This window comes from Lygodium microphyllum, chromosome 12 (assembly GCF_053477565.2).
Source record: "Lygodium microphyllum isolate KBCC chromosome 12, Lygodium_microphyllum_v1.1.10, whole genome shotgun sequence".
Classification (NCBI taxonomy): Eukaryota; Viridiplantae; Streptophyta; class Polypodiopsida; order Schizaeales; family Lygodiaceae; genus Lygodium; species Lygodium microphyllum.
In genome coordinates this window covers 141,010,212-141,031,116 of record NC_141146.1, presented here as the reverse complement: position 1 = coordinate 141,031,116, position 20,905 = coordinate 141,010,212, and the positions used below count along the sequence as shown (strand labels likewise).

At 43.3% G+C, this 20,905-nt stretch overlaps 1 protein-coding gene across 5 annotated transcripts in view; it reads right to left on the bottom strand.

Moving 5' to 3' along the window:
• Positions 1-20,905, bottom strand: part of LOC148028358 (Metallo-hydrolase/oxidoreductase superfamily protein) — a 122,297-nt gene that overhangs the window by 50,971 nt on the left and 50,421 nt on the right. For 4 of the 5 annotated variants that reach the window (XR_015692718.1, XM_087690172.1, XM_087690177.1 and 1 more), the window contains 2 exons: positions 11,309-11,460; positions 8,122-8,269 (listed from right to left, as the gene is read on the bottom strand). Coding sequence is in view for 4 of the 5 variants with exons in the window: in XM_087690172.1 (XP_087546298.1) it covers positions 8,122-8,269; positions 11,309-11,460 (300 nt within the window). In the remaining variant the exon portion in view is untranslated. The remainder of the gene's footprint in view (positions 1-8,121; positions 8,270-11,308; positions 11,461-20,905) is intronic. The other variant, XM_087690173.1, reaches the window with a different exon arrangement.

Below are 20,905 nucleotides of genomic sequence, written 5' to 3'. Positions count from 1 at the left end.
GCCCTTTGGATGTCAAGTTGTCATACACTGGCTGCTGCAAAAAGGGTGCATTTGCTGAATTTACATCAAAACCAACGCCAAACGGACCATTTGCATAACCAACATTCATTCCTTGAGCCCCATAAGCATTCGGGGGCACAAATGCAATACCAAACATATTACTTTGTGCCCCAGGCATCGAGCCAATGCTGCCATATATAGGGTTTTGCATATTTCTCACCATACTCGAATACATTGGGCCTTGCACACCATGCATTGGTTGCTGCATACCATAGGGATTTGTGCCATACATTCCCATGTGTGGTCCTTGTCGAACCATAGCATGAAAAATTATGCTTCCACCATAAATATCTTGGCTACCCCATCATAGTATGCATGCTCAGCTGTCCAAAATCCATTGGATTGGCACTTCCGTGGTGGCTTTGCATTTGCATTCCTTGCCCCCTAGGTACTAACTATTTTATTTCATTAACATCTTTGGGGGATTCTTTGGAGCATTCAAAAATCGGGTAAATTGAGGATCCTTTGACTATTTAGCAAAGAGATTTACTGCTGTCCTCATCCAATTCTTAAACTGGTCATCAAATTCCTCTTCACTTTGCTGGTCATCAGCCTCCTTATGCCCTGAAGGCCGTGCATCTTTCCCAACAGCAACATTTTCAGTTTGCTGTCTCTAAGCCTTGTCCAAGGTCAGGCATTGTATTTCCTTCATTCTCATGTAAATGTTCATACAGAGAGGCATCATCGCTGCTTAAGTCCATCTCACTATATGAAGACATAGTGTTGTTATTTCTCAGCTGAGAGTAAAAATTAGCACTAGCACAAAGCTTTGGCTTCCAATCAGGCGTCTCGGGCCCACCAAATCAAGGGACTAAGTAGTGTCCCGGCAATAGAACCATGAAACCCGCCTTCCTCCTTGGACAGGGTGGTCAATAACCTGATTAAGTACTAATTACAGCAATTAACAAATTCACAAAACTGAAATACACACTTTACCATATAATCTTGGACATTGGACACCCTGTTGGCCCTAAATTTGATGCCCCTTTCGGTATTTATTTTACTTAATTGAAAAAGAAGTTGATGTACAATGGGATTCTCCCAATCCCTTTTAGTATTCCAACTTCCCTTGCTATCCAAAATGACCAACAAGCCTTCAATCTGATTTGCCCCGTGAATTGGGCAGTCAATTGACCTTCACCCGCTTTGATGGAGATGAAAAATGCCCCAAATTCATTAATTTGTTGGTCCCTCCACTTGAATTTGACTAAAAACAGCTTTAGCCCTGTTGAATCCAAGTCTTCCAACTTCCAATTTTTGGCACGCTTTCTGAGGTTGTTGTTAAACCCTATTTTTTGCTGCGTACTAGGGTTTACAGTAGAGAAATCTGAAATTTCTCAACCTCTGGTGATCTCAATGCTGTAATCTTTGGAGCAAGGCTGTAGAAAGGCTAGGAGATGAGAGAGAATGCTGAGGAGAGAGCAAATTCAGACTTTCTTCGCGAACAACTAAGAAAATTTGTCATTTACTGCTACTGCCATGTCTCAACAACTTGTAGATACAAAGAACTAAACAAAATCAGTCATTTATTATTGTTATCCTATCTCAACAGCCTGTAGATGTTGTCACCTGCTGTTGATTGGTCTTCTCTTGTCCCTGACTGCCTCAATAGATCCTCTAATGGCTGCAAATCAGACTAGCAACATCTCCTCCCCCTCTCTTGCACGGTCAATCCACTAAAATGCCTCTCTCTAGCCTCTAAAGACTCTTTCAGTCTTGAATAAGCATTTCTAACAAGTGGCAGCCTTTCAAAATGATTTTTCCAGCATTGTCCATAATTAAATAGTAACTTTCAGTCTTTAAATATTGAAAATTAATCTAATAATTACTTCAGTGCCCTGAAAAATAATCTGACTGGCCAATAATTAAATTTGCTAGGTGACTTCCATTCTTGAGTGTCTCTGTGCCATATTTGACCATCAAATTGGCGCTAGGTATCATTAAACGCTACTTCTCTAGTATCACCAACTAATACTTATGGCCAAATAAATGACCTAGGCCAACAACTAGCACCACATACCACCGAGTACGTGTGCGGCATAACTTACAGTAACTTTTGCCTTTGACATCCCGTGATTTCCTCAAGTTCCGAGCTCGTAAATTAAATCTAACCCTAGTTACACTTCATATGTGCAACATTTACTTAACCATGTGGTTAAAAATTAATCCACATGTTAAGTGAGGTTTCCAATATACATATCCTCATGACAGTCACCTAAAACTTAGGACCACTAGAAACATTACAGCCCCGTTTTGTATGTTGTCACTTAATTGAAGAAGAAGTTGATGTACAATGGGATTCTCACAATCCCTTTCGATATTCCAACTCCCCTTGCTGTTCAAAATGACCAACAAGTCTTTAATCTAATTTGCCCCTTGATTCGAGCAATCAATTGGCCTTCACCTACTTTGATGGAGATGAAAAATGTCCCAAATTCAATTATTTGCCGGTCCCTTCCCTTGAATAGGCTAAAAATCAGCCCTATTGTATCCAAGTCTTAGAGCTTCCAATTTCTAGCACACTTCCAGAGGCTGCTGCTAAACCCTAATTTCTACTACACATTAGGGCTTTCAAGAGAGAAATCTGAAATTTCTCAGTCTCTAGTAATCTCAACGCTGCAATCTTTGGAGCAAGGTTGTAGAAAGGCTGGGAGATGAGAGAGAATGCTGAGAGAGAACATTCAGACTTTTTTCGCAAACTATTGAAGAGAATCTCTCATTTACTGGTACTACCCTATCTCAACAGCTTATAGATGCAAAGAACTGAAGAAAATCAGTCATTTACTGTTGTTGCCCTGTCTCAACAGTCTGTAGATCCTGTCACCTACTGTTGATTGGTCTTCTCCTACCCCTGGTTACAACAGAAGGTCCTCCAATGGCTGCAAATCAGACTAGCAACATCTCCTCCCTCTCTCTTGCATACACTAAAAATGCCTCTCCAACCTCTAAAGACGTTTTTCAGTCTCGCATGGGCATTTTTTATAAGTGGCAACCTTCCCAAATTGTTTTTCGAGCACTATCCATAATTAAATGTTAAAATTAATCTAATTATTATTTCGGTGCCCTGAAAAATAATCTAACTGGTCAATGATTCAATAGGTAAGAATTTCCTGGAAACTTTACCTTTGACTTTTTTTTTCCTTATGTACGAAAATCTGATCGAGTATCCAAATCTCATCTAGCTCCTCAACCTCAAGCTAAATTTCGGCAGACATACTCTCTAGCACATCATCATGAAAAGTCTCAACAAACTATAAGTGTTTGCCTTTTAAATCTTCGAGAACTCTGTGAAGTTCCCCCCTCAATAGGTTGCATCAAATTGTTGAATGAAAGTCAAATCTTTCAACCTATCTTGTACACCACTCAAGGACTCAAACTTCATTGCTTTTCTACCCTCATCATAGTCTTCTGCTGCCCCTTTGGGTGTCAAGTTCTCATACACTGGCTGCTGCAAAAAGGGTGCATTTGCTGAATTTACATCAAAACCAACGTCAAACGGAACATTTGCATGACCAACATTCATTCCTTCAGCCCCATAAGCATTCGGGGGTGCAAATGCACTACCCAACATACTACTGTGTACGCTAGGCATCAAGCCAATGCTGCCATACATAGGGTTTTGCATATTTCCAGCCATACCCGAATACATTGGGCCTTGCACACCATGCATTGGTTGCCACTTACCATAGGGATTTGTGCCATACATTCCCGTATGTGGTCCTTGTCCAACCATAGCATGAAAAATCGTGCTTCCACCAAAATATCGCGGCTGCCCCATTATAGCATGCATGCTCGGTTGTCCAAAATCCATTGGATTGGCACTTCCGTGATGGCCTTGCATTTGTGTTCCTTGCCCCATAGGTACCAACTGTTTTATTTCATTAGTATCTTTGGGAGCTCCAAATGAAGGATTTGGCATTATCTTCGGTGTATCTTGCTGTCCCGAGATATAGAAGACGTCTTCTTCTTCTTGCCTTTGTTATCCTTCTTTGGAGCATTCAAAAATCGGGTAAACTGAGGATCCTTTGACAATTCAAAACAGAGATTTGCTGTTGTCCTCATCCGATTCTTGAACCGGTCATCAAATTCCTCTTCACTTTGCTGGTCATCAGGCTCCTTATGCCCTGAAGGCCGTGCATCTTGCCCAACAACAAGATTTTCAGCTTGTTGTCCATGCTCTAAGCCTTGTCCAAGGTAAGGCATTGCATTTCCTTCATTCCCATGTGAACGTCCATATTGAGAGGCATCATCATTGCTTGAGTACATTTCACTGTATGAAGACATATTGCTGTAATTTCTCAGCTGAGAGTAAAAATCAACACTAGCACAAAGCTTTGGCTTGCAATCAAGTGCCTCGGGCCCACCAAATCAAGGAATTGAGTGGTATCCCGGTAATGGAACCATGAAACCAGCCTTCCTCCTCGGATCGGGTGGTAAATAACCTGATTAAGCACTAATTACAGCAAATAACAAATTCAAAAAACTGAAAAGTACACTTTACATTGCATTTCCTTCATTCCCATGTGAATGTTCATACTGAGAGGCATCATCATTGCTTGAGTCCATCTCACTGTATGAAGACATATTACTGTAATTTCTCAGCTGAGAGTAAAAATCAGCACTAGCCAAAGCTTTGGCTTGCAATCAAGTGCCTCGGGCCCACCATCAAGGGATTCAGTGCTATCCCGGCAATGGCACCATGAAACCAGCCTTCCTCCTCGGATAGGGTGGTAAATAACCTGATTTAAGCACTAATTACAGCAATTAACAAATTCACAAAACTGAAAAGTATACTTACCATATAATCTTGGACATTGGACACCCTGTTGACTCCAAAACTGGCGCCCCTTTCCATATTTATTTAACTTAATTGAAGAAGAAGTTGATGTACAATGGGATTCTCCCAATCCCTTTTGGTATTCCAACTCCCCTTGCTATTCAAAATGACCAGCAAGTCTGTAATCTGATTTGCCCCTTGATTCGAGCAATCAATTGGCCTTCACCTGCTTTGATGGATTCACTTGAGTAGGCTAAAAAAAGCTTCAGCCTTGTTGCCTCCAAGTCTTGGAGCTTCCAATTTCTAGCACACTTCCCAAGGCTGTTGCTAAACCCTAATGTCTGCCGCACATTAGGATTTACAAATGAATGCTAGAATGAAGAGGGCAGATATACAAGGGCTATTGGCATATCTCCTTAAGCGGTATCGCTCCCACCAATACCTAAAAACCAAGTGAAGAGGCAAGCAACCAACTACGCCTAAATAGGAGGAAATAAATGCAATAAAATAATGCATGTGACCAACAAAACTGGCCAACCTCATCAACAAGCTGCCAACTACATTAATAATGAATAAAATAATCAGCAACTGATCCTCCAACTGCCGTGTGGCATCATCACCTGCCTGATGGAACTGCCCGTATACTCTACCTGCTGAAAATGCCCACCGACTGACAAGAATAATGAATAATGAATAATGCCCTCCAAGAGTACCTCTGACAGAATTGACTGCACCAATGGCAACCTGAGAAATGCTAGTCCAGGGGATGACTAATCTCTAACACTTTCATCTTGCAGATTTTCTTATCACCACAAAGTTTTGCCAAAATATCGAGCAGCATGCTACAATGGATCACTGATGAGCAAGAAGACAATCATAATGGACCATGAGTAATGACAAAAGAGAACAACTGATATTACTAAAGCATAATGCAAGTATAACTGAATGAGAATGATAGGGATCAAATGAATGTGAGGATGGGTGCCTTTTATAGGCTTACGGTAGGTGGTATTGATAGGTGACAGAGAGTGGAAGGAACCATGGTATTTCAACTACCGTGGTTTTAATCAAGCATGCACAAAGTGGCCTAGTCTAAGGTTTATTGTTAGTGTGATCCTTTGCCTTGTTATTCCTTTCAAAGAGGCTACAAAGCGGGTGTGATTGCACATTTCTCAACACCCCTCCTCAATCACAACCATAAAAAGCATTGAGTATACAGAGGCTGTTATGAGTAGAACCTTGCTAAGTGTAGACATGGAAAAAACAACCATCCTCACCAAGTGTGTAGAGGTTGTGGTGCATAGATTACATGAGGAGTAAAAGAGCTTATAGAAATAACATTAGGCAAGTACACACACAAAATCTAAAAAAGTCTATCTGAATTTGAGGTACAAAACGACCAATGGGTCCTATCCTTTTGCTCTTGAATGTCTTTTTCTTCTTCATTGTTGTTTTCATCTTCTTTAACTGTCGCAAGGTATGCTCTTTGAGATATTTTCCTAGCATGACAAAACTTCTCAATATGCCTAGGTCTTCTACAAAAATCACAAATTATGTCTTTCTTTCCTTTGTCCTTCACATAGAGGAGTTGTCGGTCTCCTCTTGAGCTGCTTGTTTCTCCTTTGTTTTTTATTTTCTTTTCCTCTTCAAGGAGAGAAGCTTTAATGTACAAAAAGGAATTCAAGAAACGCTCACAGATCTTTGTCTTGCATTTGCATAAGGATATTGACGAGACACACTTTAGGGAAGGAAAATGCAGCATTAAAAGCACTTTTGGCTGAATATTAGAACCTATTTCAATCCCCCACCACTCTCCCACCTCAGAGATCCGTGGATCACCCGATTGACTTGGAGCCCCATGCCAAGCCCATCAATAAACCCCCATATCGGCTCTCTAAATGTGAGAGAGAGGAAGTAGCTAAGTAAGTCAAGGAACTCACTGAAATGGGATTCATAGAGCCTAGCTCCTCCCCTTATGCCTCCCCGGTTCTACTGGTCTTAACAAGCTTTCCATATAATTCAAATGACTTGCAAGTGAAGTAGTACTCTTCATTTCAAGCCTAAAAAATTCAATCAACAAACCATATTCGGAGGATTTTAAGTGAGCTTCAAACAAGGTTTCTAACCAATCCCATGTTGCTTAAGAGGTTTCACAATCATCAATATGATAAATGTAGTTGTCATCATGTTCGAGCTTGATAATAGCTTGTGCTTTGTCATCATTTTTATCTCATATTACTGAGAGTATAGCTTCCCCTGGCTTCTTCTCTTGACCACTTGTGATAGACCACAATCCTTTCTTCATCAGGATGAGCTTGATCCTTGTTTGCCATGTATGGAACCCAACACATTCGAAACGGCATGAGGATGAATCCTTGCCCATTTTGATTGTAGGAACAGTAGCAAATAATTGAGATTAGACGAGCAAAGGAGTTGAAATTGAATGTGTCAAGAGACACAAGAAGCTCTAGTGTCAAGAGACACTAAGTGAGTATCAACAAATACTATGCTTTGATAAATCTTTGATGTCGGATCTTCAAATTGAATCTTTCCCTTGCTAAGCCTTGCTCAAATCTGAGTGTTGGAGCAGATTAGAGTGTCAGTGACATGATTTAACCAAAGGAAGTAAGACATTGAAGATATATTTGAGCTTGAAGTCAAGTGGCTATGGCTGCCCACTTAGGATTTCTGATAGGCGACTAGTTTTTCATTCATAGCAACTCAAGGAAGCACCCATCTGGCGAGATTCTTTTGATTTAATAAGTTGCCAATTCAAAATGCCATCTCTTGGACTACACTCCTTGCTTGCTATGCTCAACATATATGTGATTGATTTGTGAACCCAATGACTAATTAGGAGTAAGACCTGCTCTAATACTATGTTAAAATATTGAGGAGCATGCTACGATGGATCACTGATGAGCGAGAAGACAATCATAATGGACCATAAGTAATGACAAAAGAGAACAACTGATATTACTGAAGCATAATGCAAGTACAACAGAATGAGAATGATAGGGATCAAATGAGTGTGGGGATGAGTACCTTTTATAGGCTTACAATAGGTGGTATTGGTAGGTGGCAGAGAGTGGAAAGGAACCATTGTATTTCAACTACCATGGTTTTAATCAAGCATGCACAAAGTGACCTAGTCTAAGGTTTATTGTCAATGTGATCCTTTGCCTTGCTGTTCCATACAATGAGGCTACAAAGCGGGTGTGATTGCACATTCCTCAACAAGTTTAACATGCACAAGCATTTCAAAAAAAAAACATAGAACTTACTGGCAAGGGATCAAATGTAAGACCGGCAACTTCAAAGGATGCTAGACATGGATTGTCAATGATTCTCCAATCAAGTTGGGCAACCCTCCTTATCTCTTGACCTTCCTTGATTTCCTTGTCCACTAAATAAGGAAATTTGGCTGCAATGCTGTTGGACAAAATGAAATTTTCAGAAAAAGTAAGGTAAACACCAACATAACCCTTAAAACAGTCAGTTTTTGATCATCCTAAAGGCTTGTGCAGCAAGTAACAGATACTGTTAAAATTAATCGAAAAATCTTATTTTCAAATAAGATGCTTAAATGCCCACATGCCTTTTTTTACATGTGGCCACATCCCATATGTCATCCATCAAGTATTCTTTTTTTTTTTTGTGAAAAACATTAAATTTTCTGGACTTTTACAAAGAACACTAATGCCTCTGCCAAATGGAAAGAAGAAATCAGGAAGAGAAATCTCTGTGACTCTTATAAGAAACAAACATCTCACACATTAAAAACGGAATTATACAACAGCTAGTACTGGGAACAAATTCCTCATCCCACCAGGAATGAAAAGCAATAACAGCTGGAGCTGAGTATTTAAATATGGCAATAGCAACTAGACCAACTTGCCCACTGCAAACAATACTTAAACTTGAGAAGACTGACAGAAGCACAATGTCAAAGCTACAAACCATAATCTAAGGAGACACAAAAATAGGTATGATAGAGAAGTTGACAAGGATGACCCTATTAGTGGTAATAGGTTTAAGTTTTACAAGCTACTTGTGAACTTTCTCTAACTACGAGCTGAAAAGGTAGAAAACTTACATCAAGTGTGCCATCTGCGCATATGCTTTAGACAAATATCAGGAATGCATACAATATTGACACTTAGATTGGTTTGTATGCAGGAATTTTTTTTGTCAGATGTGAAAAATTATGGTGGCCATCAGCAGCTCTTATCAAACAATTGGTAGTAGAAAAGCATGACACAGCTCACAAACATTAGTGTGCCTTCATTGGTCTATGCTGATTGAAAAACAGGAAAGGAAGATGAAGACTAATGAACAGCACCAAGAGGAGGGGGGAGGGAGGAGGGAGCAGAATGAGGAATACAAAATGAGCAAAGGCAGAGTAGAAAGAAGAGAGGAAACAGGAGTATGAGGAAAGAGTAGGAAAAAGAACACATGAGAAGGGGGGGGAGGAGCAAGAGGGAGAATATGATGATGTTTATGATGACAATGGTGATGATTGTGACAGTGAGGAGGATGATAAAAACGAAAAAGAAGATGACCACTATCATGGCGATGACTACGAAGAGGTAGAAGAAGACGACAGTGATAAAGATGCTGATCATGATGTCAAGAAAGCAGAAGAAGAAGAAGCTGATGATGATACAACAATGACGGGTATCAACTGCAAAGAAGAACAATAACAGGATGATGTGATCAACATGGGCAATGATCATTATGATGATGATGAGGAGGAGGAGGACAACGATGACGATGACTATGACAACAATGACAAAGAAAAAGGGGCCTGAAGAGGAAGAGGAAGGGAGAGAAGGAAGCAGAATATGAAGATGGCGATGAAAGGAAAAAGCAGAAGTGAAAGAAGACGAGGAAGAGAAAGAGGAGAAAAAGGAAAAATAAGGAGCAAAAAAAATGAGGAAGAAAAAGAAGAGAAAAAGCATGGAGGAAGAGAACGTGCAAGACCTTAGAAGAACAAGAAAGGGTAGAACAAGATGGAGAGGAAGGACAGGATAGAATGGATGAAGAAAAGGGAAAGAAGGAAGAAGAGAAAGTAGAGCAGCAAGAAGAGGGACAGAAACAAGAAGGATGAAGACGAAGAGAACAAAAAAGAGGAGGCTGAAGAGGAGGGGGAGGACAAACAGCAGGAGAGGGATCAGCATCAGCAACAGCACAAGACGAATTGAAGTAGCCAGAGAAGGAGAAGTAAAAGGAGGACGAAAAACAGAAGTGGCAGGCACAGGAGAGAAGGAAATGCAGGAGTTGCATGGGGGAAAAAACAAGCATGAGAAAGACGAGAAGGGGTTGGTTGAGGAGGAGGAGGAGGAGGAGGAGGAAGAGCAGGTGATGATGCTAACAGTGACGATGACAATGACAAGGACAGCAATGAAGACTTTGGACCAATCACAGGAGGAAGAAAGAGAGGAGGAGCAACAGGAGGAAGAGAAAGTAGAGGTTGAAAAGGACAAGCAGAAGTAAAATGGGAACAAGAAGCAGCAGCACAAGGAGAAGTAGAAGAGAGGCAAATGCAGAAGCAGCATCAGGCAAACATTACAAGGAAAGAAAAGGAATACCCAAGGAGCAGAAGAAAAAGGGTTGAAGTGGAGCAACGAGAACAATGAAGTAAAGCAATGAGAATGATGAGGTGACAATTACAACAATGATGTCAGCAAGCTGGTGATGGAAATAGGCTATGCAGGGTAGTGACGAGCTAAGAAGGCTGAGGGCGCAGAGCAGGCAGCAACACCTGGTAGGGTTGGTAGCAGCAGCAACCTACAAGGGACAGCTCACGAGGTCACATGGTTTGATATGACTCTGCATGCTAAGACTCTCCCACCTATCTGCATAGAGATCATTCGTACGCTTAGAGGCCAATAGGAGAGATTGCAGTGCGATTTTGAGTGCATGAGGATGTGAGAGGCGTTTCTGCACATTGGGATTCCAGCACTTCTGTTGTTTGGGGATCCTCATCTGGCTTGACATTATAAACCACCAAACTGGCTATCTATTAGCCTTTGTCCTAGGCATTCTTCCTTGAGCTGACAGCCTACAAATCTTGATCCATGTGCTCATGTTCATGTACATTGATCATGTACACTTTATTAACTTAGTGATGTTTATTGTGCTAAGGGGTTTTTAATAAATATTTTATTCTAACAGAAAACAAAATGATGATAGTAGATCATGATGATGATGATGATGATTATGAGCAGAGGAAGAGTGAAGAGGAGAAGGAAGAGGAGCACCAGGAATTGAACACGTGAAGAATTGAAGGAGAGAAACCTAAAGGCTAACAGACCTGGCATTGCATGTAAAGAAGAGTGCAAGTTTTTGTTTTCAGTTTTGACATGCTTTTCTAAATCACGGTATAACAAATGCAATAATGTTTCTGAAAAAAATTAGCCATGATACCTTATGGGTTCTTTTCAAGCAAACAAAGGATGAAGAGAAGACCTAAAGGAGAGAACAATTTGAGACCTTTCCATACTCTGCTGTGTAAGATAGACAGGTGTTGGTTCAATAAGGTTGTATTCATTAAACGGCTGTACTCCTCTGATGTCATCAAGCCCCAATATTGCATCGGCATGCTCATGTGTCAAGATGACCTGCACAGTATTTTCAGAATAGTGATAAAAATGCACTAAAGTGGCACAAGATAATAGCTTCTTGGAAACTCAAAAACAGTGTGTAACATGCATCAAGATGAGTGGGGGACTAGCCTCACTCCACTCATAACATTACTATTCTAAAGTGTTTGGTCTAGAAACAGGGCATTTCAATAGCCACAGACACATCCTGAATTATTCTTTTTTTCAATTTCTTTTAAATACTTGGTGTCTCAGACTTTAAATCCAAAGAAATGCCTGGATAAGAGAGACCTATGCAAGTCTGGAACAAACAAAAGTATTTCCAATATGCTCAAAAGGAAACAAACCTCCAAACAGCTGATGAAAGATTATGGAGTTTACACATGTTCTGAATTGAGTCATTGACTAGAGTTTATCTTCAAACTAACACTACTTGCGTTTTTTATTTTCTTCCAGAGAAGATAAAAAATTCTATTAATAAGACTCCTCGGAAAATTTTATCTTTATCCCAAAACAAAATGTGAAATGCAAATCAGCCCTGTAAGGGACTTCCATATCAAAAAATTATGTTAACAATGGGAAGTCTATTATAAAGCCTGAATGAGTAACCAGTCAGGAGGTCTATAATGCCAGATCATATGCATCTGGACAAGGAAAGTGCTAGAATCCCATGTCTTGAGAAAGCATCTCTCCTCCTCACCGAACTGTCTTGCATTCTCTCCCATCTCCCAGAAAGAGTATAAACAAATTCTGTCCAGATCCTGTAGTCTCTCTACAGTAGATATCTCCAAAAAATAAATAGCCTCTTTGCAATGGGCTGTCCATATGTACCAAGCTATGAGCTCCCATCTATGACAAGTTCCCCGAGTCCACACTATCTGTGTGAAATCTGGCATGATAGCCCTACTCACAAGCTGCCCTGAAAGAAGAAAGGCATCACCCCCCTGTACATCCTCATATCCACAAGCTGGGCCTTTCTCTGTGACCCAAGCAACCGTCCCTCATGTAGAAATCATAGAGTCTGTAGTGCCATGAAACACCATCCTTAGAGCTCTCCTCCAAACCTCTTGAGCCCTTGGGAAATCCCACATGCAATGCCTTTGTGTCTCCTCATGCTCCCCACATCTAGCACAAGGGAGAGAGTCTCTACCATAGCCGAGCCATGTACCAATTGCTAGACTCATGTGTGCTAGTAACCAAAGAAAGAGTGATATACCTTGGGCTATCCAATGCTCAGATACAATTGACACTGCTCTGATGCTACTCATCTGTATCCTCTTCTGTAGCTTGTGGTATACAAAAGGAAGGGCACATCTTGTGGCCTCCCTGCAAATGGGTCTCTCCATACCTACTCCCCAAGCTCCCACTGAAGTCTCTCCAACGGCTTTCTTCTATACACCCAGTGCCTCACAACTCTAATCCTTTGTCAAGAGCATTATATGAGCTTTGACTGATCTAGATCCTCTTGTCAACAGTTACCACAAACAGCGTCTCAAACCAACTCGCCTATGTTTCCATTTTTTGGCCAACAAAGATTGTTTTTAAGTTTCAGGTTTCGTTTGTAACCTTTAAATGCATTTGCATGCTTCTTTCTCGCATTATGCACACTATTTTGTAGCAACCAAAAGCTACGAAATAGGGAGTGTGATAGGTATCCTTGGCAATGTAAGCATCTAATCATGTAAAGGTGAAAGGAGTACCTCGTCCAATATACTACAGCTACACTCACACACTTAAATTTATATTTATATAATTATATTTCTATTTTTCAGATTCTTGTTTTGTCATTTTGGACCGAGGCTGAAAGTCTGTTTTGCGACTGTACAACGCATTTCCATTTCCCTGCTTTCGAAACTTATGAGCTGGCAGCTCAAGAAAGGCAAACCACTCCCCCACTGTCGAAGCTACCTATCAAGAGAATGTGTCCTCTCTACAATGGTGTGGCCTCTCTCCATTCTGAGTAGCTGGTTGAAGAGAAGGCCTATAGCTTGGATGTGTTGAAATATCCAATGTGTGCTAGGCTGCCATGGACCACCTTGATTAGGAGCAATGGTCTCTAATCTCCATAGTAATAGCTTCTTCCATGGCTCCTCACCAGGAAGAAGAACCCCCACAATGAGCTTTACCACCAATGCTTGCTTTTGATTATCTGGGTCAAAACACCCAAACTGCCCGTAGATATACATTGAATGATAACATCCCAAGCTGCCTTAACCCTTAGGGGGCTACCATCTCCACTTAACCAAATGAAATTCTTGATGAGTCACTTTACCTGGCCAATGCATGACCTAGAGAAGGCAAGAAGTAATATACCACGTAGTGGCCAATAGCACCCAATTTGCCACTACCACCCTCCCTACTAAATCTTTTTGTGCTCCAACATAATAGCTTCTGCTTGATGCTAAGTAGTAGGGGTGCTAGCTGTTGCTCTGAAGAAATATCAATGCCTACACATCAGCCTAAATATCTCACTGAAGTGCCACAGAGAACCCCAGCGAAATTCTCATGTGGCTTCCAACATAGTTATTGAGTGTCACAAATCCGAAATCCATAGGATTTGTGCCGATTAATAGAGCTCCCAAAGCTCTACAAAATATCTCCGTCATAGCTACAAAGGCCCTAAAATTTTCCTTGCCCCCATCTAGATAAACAGTTGCGTCATCAGCAAAATCAACATCCAAACTCCTCGAACAGTGGGATGGGAAGTCAGATGCCTCGAATGCTTGTAGCTATATCCCTCAAGAAGGAGCTCGTGGCCTCTGCAACAATAAAAAGAGAAGAGGTGCAAGGGGGCATCCATGTCTCACTGATCTCTAAATGCTAAATCTAGCACCTCTCACCCTACCAATAAGGACATGGCTATGAGCTGATGATCGAAGAGTTGATACCCCTCTATGTCAGAGTGCAGCAATGCGGAAGCGTAGGACAAAGACTGAGAGAGAGAGAAAAGGAGACAATGTAAACGCAGAAAATCTACGGTGTAGTATGCTGTATAAGAGTGCAGAAATACACAAGGGGCCAGAGGAAATATCTGCGTATGTCTCCGACTTAATGACCTCGATCTCCGTCAGCCCAATCACAGTCTCTCTCAGCCAACAGATCTCAAGATCAGAATCTGAAAATGATGAATAATAAAAGTGTGCCACAAACTGGCTATAAATAGCCAAACAATAGAACATTCCCAGCACCAGGTCGGCTGCAATTAATGCAGCCAACTGCAGAAAACTGGCCGACTGCAGCAACCTGTGCCATGTGGCACCCTGTCCGACCAGCTGACATGGCATCCTCTGCGACTACACTGCTGCCGTACTGCTCTGCCCACGACTATACAGGGAATGAGCTAACACCCCCTCTCAGATCTTGGACAGGGCAGAAGACTGAGGGATCTAGAATGTTGCCGAAGAAGAGCCTGGGAAAGTGCCTTCATGAACAAATCTGCAAGATTATCCTCCGTCTTACAATACTCCACATCAATGGTCCCATCCAGAAGCTTCTCCCGAATGAAGTGATACTGGATCTCAATGTGCTTCGTCCGGGCATGGAATACAGGATTCCGTACCAAGGCAATGCAACTCTCATTGTTGCACCACAGAAGAGTAGAACGAGTCTGGAGGCAACCAAGCTCCTCCAACAATCTCCGAAGCCACACAACCTCACATGTGGTGGAAGACGCAGCCCGATACTCCGCCTCAGTAGAAGAAAGGGCGACCATAGGCTGTTTCTTGCTACTCCAAGAGATAACACATGTACCCAAGATAAAACAGTAGCCTGTAGTAGACCGTCGGTGGTCCACATCGCCAGCCCAATCCGAGTCACTCCAACCTGCAAGAATCAAATCTGAAGCCTCTATACTTGCGGGATAAGAAATCCCTAAATCAAAGGTCCCCCTCAAATACCGAAGAATCCTCAGGGCAACCTGCCAATATACCTGTTTGGGTTCCATCATAAACCCTGCCAAAAGACCCACAGCAAAACAAAGATCAACACGAGTGTTGAGAAGCCAAATCAAGGATCCAATCAATTGACAGTAGCGTGAAGCATCCAGCAAGGAGAATCTGAGTGTGAAGTGGCCTTCCAATTCGGATCCATAGGAGTAGTAATGGGCCAACAAGTCTCCATCTCAAAAGTCACCAAGAGCTCCTGAATGTACCTCTCCTGAGAGATGAAAAACCCCCTCTGAGACTGATAAATCTCGTGACCCAAGAAGAAATGAAGAAGCCCCAAATCCGTCATCTCGAATGCCTGATGTAAAGCTGTCTTGGTCTCTCGGACCTTCTATGCATGAGCCCCTGTCAAAATCAAATCATCAACATATAACACAAACAACACGCGACTAACCTCGAAAGTGTGCACATAAAGCTGCGGATCGGCCGTAGAGCACCGATATCCCAACTTCGACTGAAGAAACGAGTCAATCTTCTCGTTCCATGCACGCAGAGCTTGCTTCAAACCATACAAGGCCTTCTTCAACTTGTAAACTTTTCCATCCAAGGAGCCAAAGCCAGGAGACTGCTCAACATAGATCTCCTCCTACAAGTCACCATTAAGAAAGGCCAACTTCACATCCAACTGATAAATAGACCATCTCCTATGACCAGTCAAGGTAAGAACAGCTCAAATAGTCGCCATACGAGCAGTGGGGGCAAAACTGTCATGGAAATCAATGCCTGGGCGCTGAGCAAAACCTTTAGCAACAAGGCAAGCCTTGTGCTTGTCCAAAGAACCATCGCTAAGGTACTTGGTCTTGAAGACCCACTTGACACCAATCACCTTCTTGTGAGAGGGATGAGGCACAAGAGACCAAGTGCCATTCCTCTCAATAGCCTCCAACTTGGCTTCCATGGCCTTCCGCCAATGATCAGACTGCAAAGCCTCCTTCACTAAAGTGGGCTCTCGATCCTGCATGACACGGGTCAACAAACAATAGTTGAAGCAAACAAGCTCCGAAGAATGTGCCTGGTTCCTTCGTGACCTCCGCAGTTCATCCTGCGGTTCCCACTCCTCAGGGACACCCTCGATCCCTGAATCTCGAAGTGTGTCACGGGCCCAACGAGGAGGAGGACGAACCTCGCCTCGGCGCTCTCCATCTGCTGAAGACTCAAAAACATCCACCGGCGGAAGCTCCTCGGGGGTTGCCGGTGGAAGAGAAGACTCTAAATCAAAAGAAGAATCTCCATCAAGAGGCTCTGGCTCCAAAGGAACTGTCTCGAGAGCCCAACTCTCCCCTAGATCTCCAAGAACGGGGTGCTCCTCACCCCCCTCTGTGGCCGGAACTTCCACAAACCGCACATCTCAGCTCGTGTAGACATCCCGCTTAACGAGATCAAACACACGATAACCTTGGGACTGGGACGTCATCGGGAAGCGCCTCGAACTTATCACGCTGCATCTTCGGAATGTGCACATAAGCGTCACACCCAAAGATCCTGAAATAAGAGACATCAAGCTTAGTCCCGAAGTAAGCCTCAAAAGATATCATCCTGTCAATGGCCGAAATGGGAGACCGATTGAGGATGTGAACTACGGTAGCCACTGCCTCAGCCCACAAAAACTGAGGTGTCTGTCGGTGCTCCATCATGGTGCGTGCCATCTCGATCACACTTCGGTTCTTCCGCTCCAAAATGCCATTCTCTTGGGGAGTGTTGGTGTTAGCAAACTCCTGGTGAATGCTCCTATCTGCACAAAAACGAGCAAACTCATTAGACATAAATTCACTACCCTTGTCTGAATGCAAGGTCTTCAGTCGCCGGCCAGAACGGTTCTCCTCAAAGAGAAGCCAATCCTTAAAGTGAGAAAAAGCCTCCGACTTCAAAGTCAAGAAATAGGCCCAAGTCATCCTGCTGTAGTCATCTACGATCAACATGAAGTACAAGCTCCCCTTCAAGGACTCGGTCCTCATCGGGCCACAAAGATCCGTAGGTACAAGCTCCATGTGTGAAGTAGACTGACTAGAAGCTTTGTTGGGAGTCCCATCCCGATCCAATTTCCCACAAATGCAGGAGACACATGGCTGATGGCTCACCACTATGTCCGGCAATCCTCAAACAAACAACCCTCACCACGCCTTCCGAAGGTACTCGTAGTTCAGGTGGCCAAACCGAGCATACCATAACTCGGACTGTGTCTGAGAAGTAAGAAGAAGAGAAGTAAGAGCTGAAGAAGACTTCAATTTGTAGACGCCACTCTCCTCATACCCTACAAAGAGAACCTTCCTTGATCCACGATCAAGGACTCGAACAGTATCATTGTCAAACTCCACCAAGAGGCCAAGAGCACAAATCTTATGGACCCAAAGTAAATGATACCCCAAACCTGGCACATGCAACACCTCAGAGGTGTGGATACCACAACATCCATCTGGAATAAGTTGCATCTCACCCCGCACAGCAATAGACACAGAAGAGCTGTCTCCAATGAGAATCTGCCCACGCGAAGGTCGCAAATGGACAACACCAACAAAAGGAGGAGTCATGTGCCGTGAGGCACCACTCTCCACAATCCACTTTCGAGCCTGTGGAGCTGTCATCGCAGCATCAGAAGTCTTCGGTGGAGAGTCCTCAATGACTACTAAGTGTAGAAAAGCAGCTGATGAGGATGCAGCCACCGCTCCAGAATCCTTCGTGTCCTTTTTCTTGGTATCCTTCTTGTCTTTGTCGGGACAATCCTTCTTCCAGTGACCAGTCTTTCCACAAATATGGCAAGTCGATTCCTTCTCCTTGTCCTTCTTGGATTTGTTGTCCTCCTTATTTTGGTCCTTCCCCTTCTTCTGAGAGGCTTGACCAACCAATGCCTCCATTTTGAAAGCATTATGTCCCTTCAATTGTTCCTCCTGGTCCAAGACCATAGGAACCAACTCTTCCAACCGAAGAGTCGACTCCCGCCTTGATGCAATAAGAGCAGAATAAAAAGTACCGAAACGTGGCGGCAACTGGGATAGTAAAGTGATCGCCATGTCTTCGGAGAAAATAGACTTCCCCGCATTTTGAACCTGCATCTGAAGCTGCCGAAGTTTGTTGATGTGTTCCCGAAGCGAAGAAGACTTATTCACAGACAAAGTCCGCATCTACACCTGCAAAGAAACCCTCTTCATCAAGGTCATCCGGTTATACATCTGGTCGAGCTCCAGCCATATCTCACGAGCCACCGTCAAGTGCTCGATGTGAGCTATCACGGCTGTGGTGCAAGACAGAAACAGAAAAGATCGAATCCTGGCATTCAGCTTGTCCCAATGAGAATGGGCCTTGGTCAACTCCACACGAGCATTGGAAGAGAGTTTGAACTCATCCCTCACCGAGGGCCTGTTAATCTCCTCCATCACCAGTTCCGCCAAATCATAAGACTCCAAAATGACCAACATCATCACCCGCCAAATGAGATAATTGTCACCATCAAACTTTTGATCCGATGGAAGAGCTGGTAGAACACGCACTTTCCTGTCCATGATCGCCTGGAACTCCAAATTAGTCTCTGTAGACATGTTAACCTACAATACCTACACAAACACAAAATCAGCCCCCTCTGACTGCGAAAACGCAGCCTTCTAGGGCAGATTCCTCCGCTGCCCAAACCTTCTTCACCCGCCGGAGGCAATGAGAAGGTAAAATCTGCAATGGAAGGCCTCAAACGCAGCCTTCCTCCCCTTCGAACAGCAATAACTTGCAGCAAATTCACTGATTAGACTCCTTTCCCGCACGCCCACGCTCGCTTCAGCCTTGATCCGATGCGCAGCCCTCCCGCTCGCCCTCGAATCCTGGAAACACAGTCTTGTGTCGCGCTGAAATCTCCTCTTCAGATAGGTTCAACCCTCAGTCAGTCCATCTTCACCGCTCTAATACCATGTCAAGGTGCAGCGATGCGGAAGCATAGGACAAAGACTGAGAGAGAGAGAGAGAGAGAGAGAGAGAGAGAGAGAGAGAGAGAGAGAGAGAGTATATTAACGTCTCTAAAAGGCCAATGTGGCCTATGAGACCAAAGCAGTACATACAATGATGGTGTGTTTCTAATCTGGAATGAGAAAAATATGAAAAACATGCCTATAAGACTGAAAAAGAATGAAATAGTGTCCTATAAAAGGGAAACATGTCAGTGATCTGAAAAGTGATCTGAAAGTGAGAGTAGAGAAAGGAAAACTCTCCATCAATGATATGTCTGTTCTCTAAGGAGATGTATCTCTGCATGGCTGAGGCGTCTCGACATCTGTCTCCTGTGGCGCTCAATGATGGCTTTAATTTGTCTGTGGTGTGGATGTCTAGGCCTTCGTCCGGGTGGACGTGGGCACCTAGACTGGCTAAGTGCCACTGCTCTATCCAAAGGGACACCTACAGAAGATGAGGTCCAATGATGATGTACTCCTGTAGGCTGTGTGGCAGTAGTAGTGGTATCTGCCATACTCCGTCGTGTATCAGTGAAAAAGCCAGTGACTGCTCTCTGTCTATGTGAGCTGAGCTGTGGGGGCCTCCTACTCCGTAGAATTGTTGCTCTGCGCCTCTGGAGCTCCAAGAGGAAAAATCCCAAGCATCTCTGATCCTCAAACTGCATGATCCGTCTCAGGGGTCCAAAACCCTCTCGAAACAGACAGTGGTATCTACCTCGTATGTCATAATATACAATGCATCGGCAGATGTAGTGTTCCTCTGTCTCTGGCTCTCTGTCGCATAGTGGGCATATGCATTCTTCTGTCTGTATACGCTCCCATCTGCCTGTCTCAATCCTCAGGTGGTGGAATGAGGTGCGGATCTGACCAATAATTGTGCGTAGTCCATGAGGCAGCTGTGTGTCCATGTAATTGGGTCGGGTGATGAAACCGTCCTCAGATACCTGAAGGAAGTGGGTCTCGTAGTGTACCATCCTCGTGCCATGGGGGGAGGGGGGGTCAGATCCAGGTCTTCTCCGTATCTAACTTCAGTATGTCTACTATGATCACATGGTTTAGCTCTGATCGGCTTAGGTCAAGTGTAGGGCAATCCAAGCTATAGTCAAAGGGGGGTAGTCTGTCAATCTGTAGCCCATGTAGACTCATCCATGTACTCATCTAAGCATACCAACAATGTCTGTCACCGTTTGCTGCTAGTTGTCTAGAAGAGGCCAGGGCTAGCCGTGGGTATCTATCTTGGGGGAGCTCCCATAGCCTATGTATGAAAGTCACTGCCTGGACCAAGGTCTCAGCCACCATGGATGATGCTCCCAACTCGGCTCTGATAATCTCATGTGGGGTCGAGCTCTTCGCTCGTATCATCCGTGAGATCATCATGACCAGTGGTCTTTCCATATGCTCCCATCCGTCATAGTATTCCTTCTCTGGTCCATCATGGTCTCCCAAAGATTGTCTCCTCGTGTGAAAGAAACTCGTAGGTGTATTACTACATTTAATGGACAAAAGAAATCAACCATGTCTCCCTAATCCATTTGGGTTCCCGCCCATCCCTCATCTTTCACTACACCTTCCTTTCTGCTTCCATTAAGT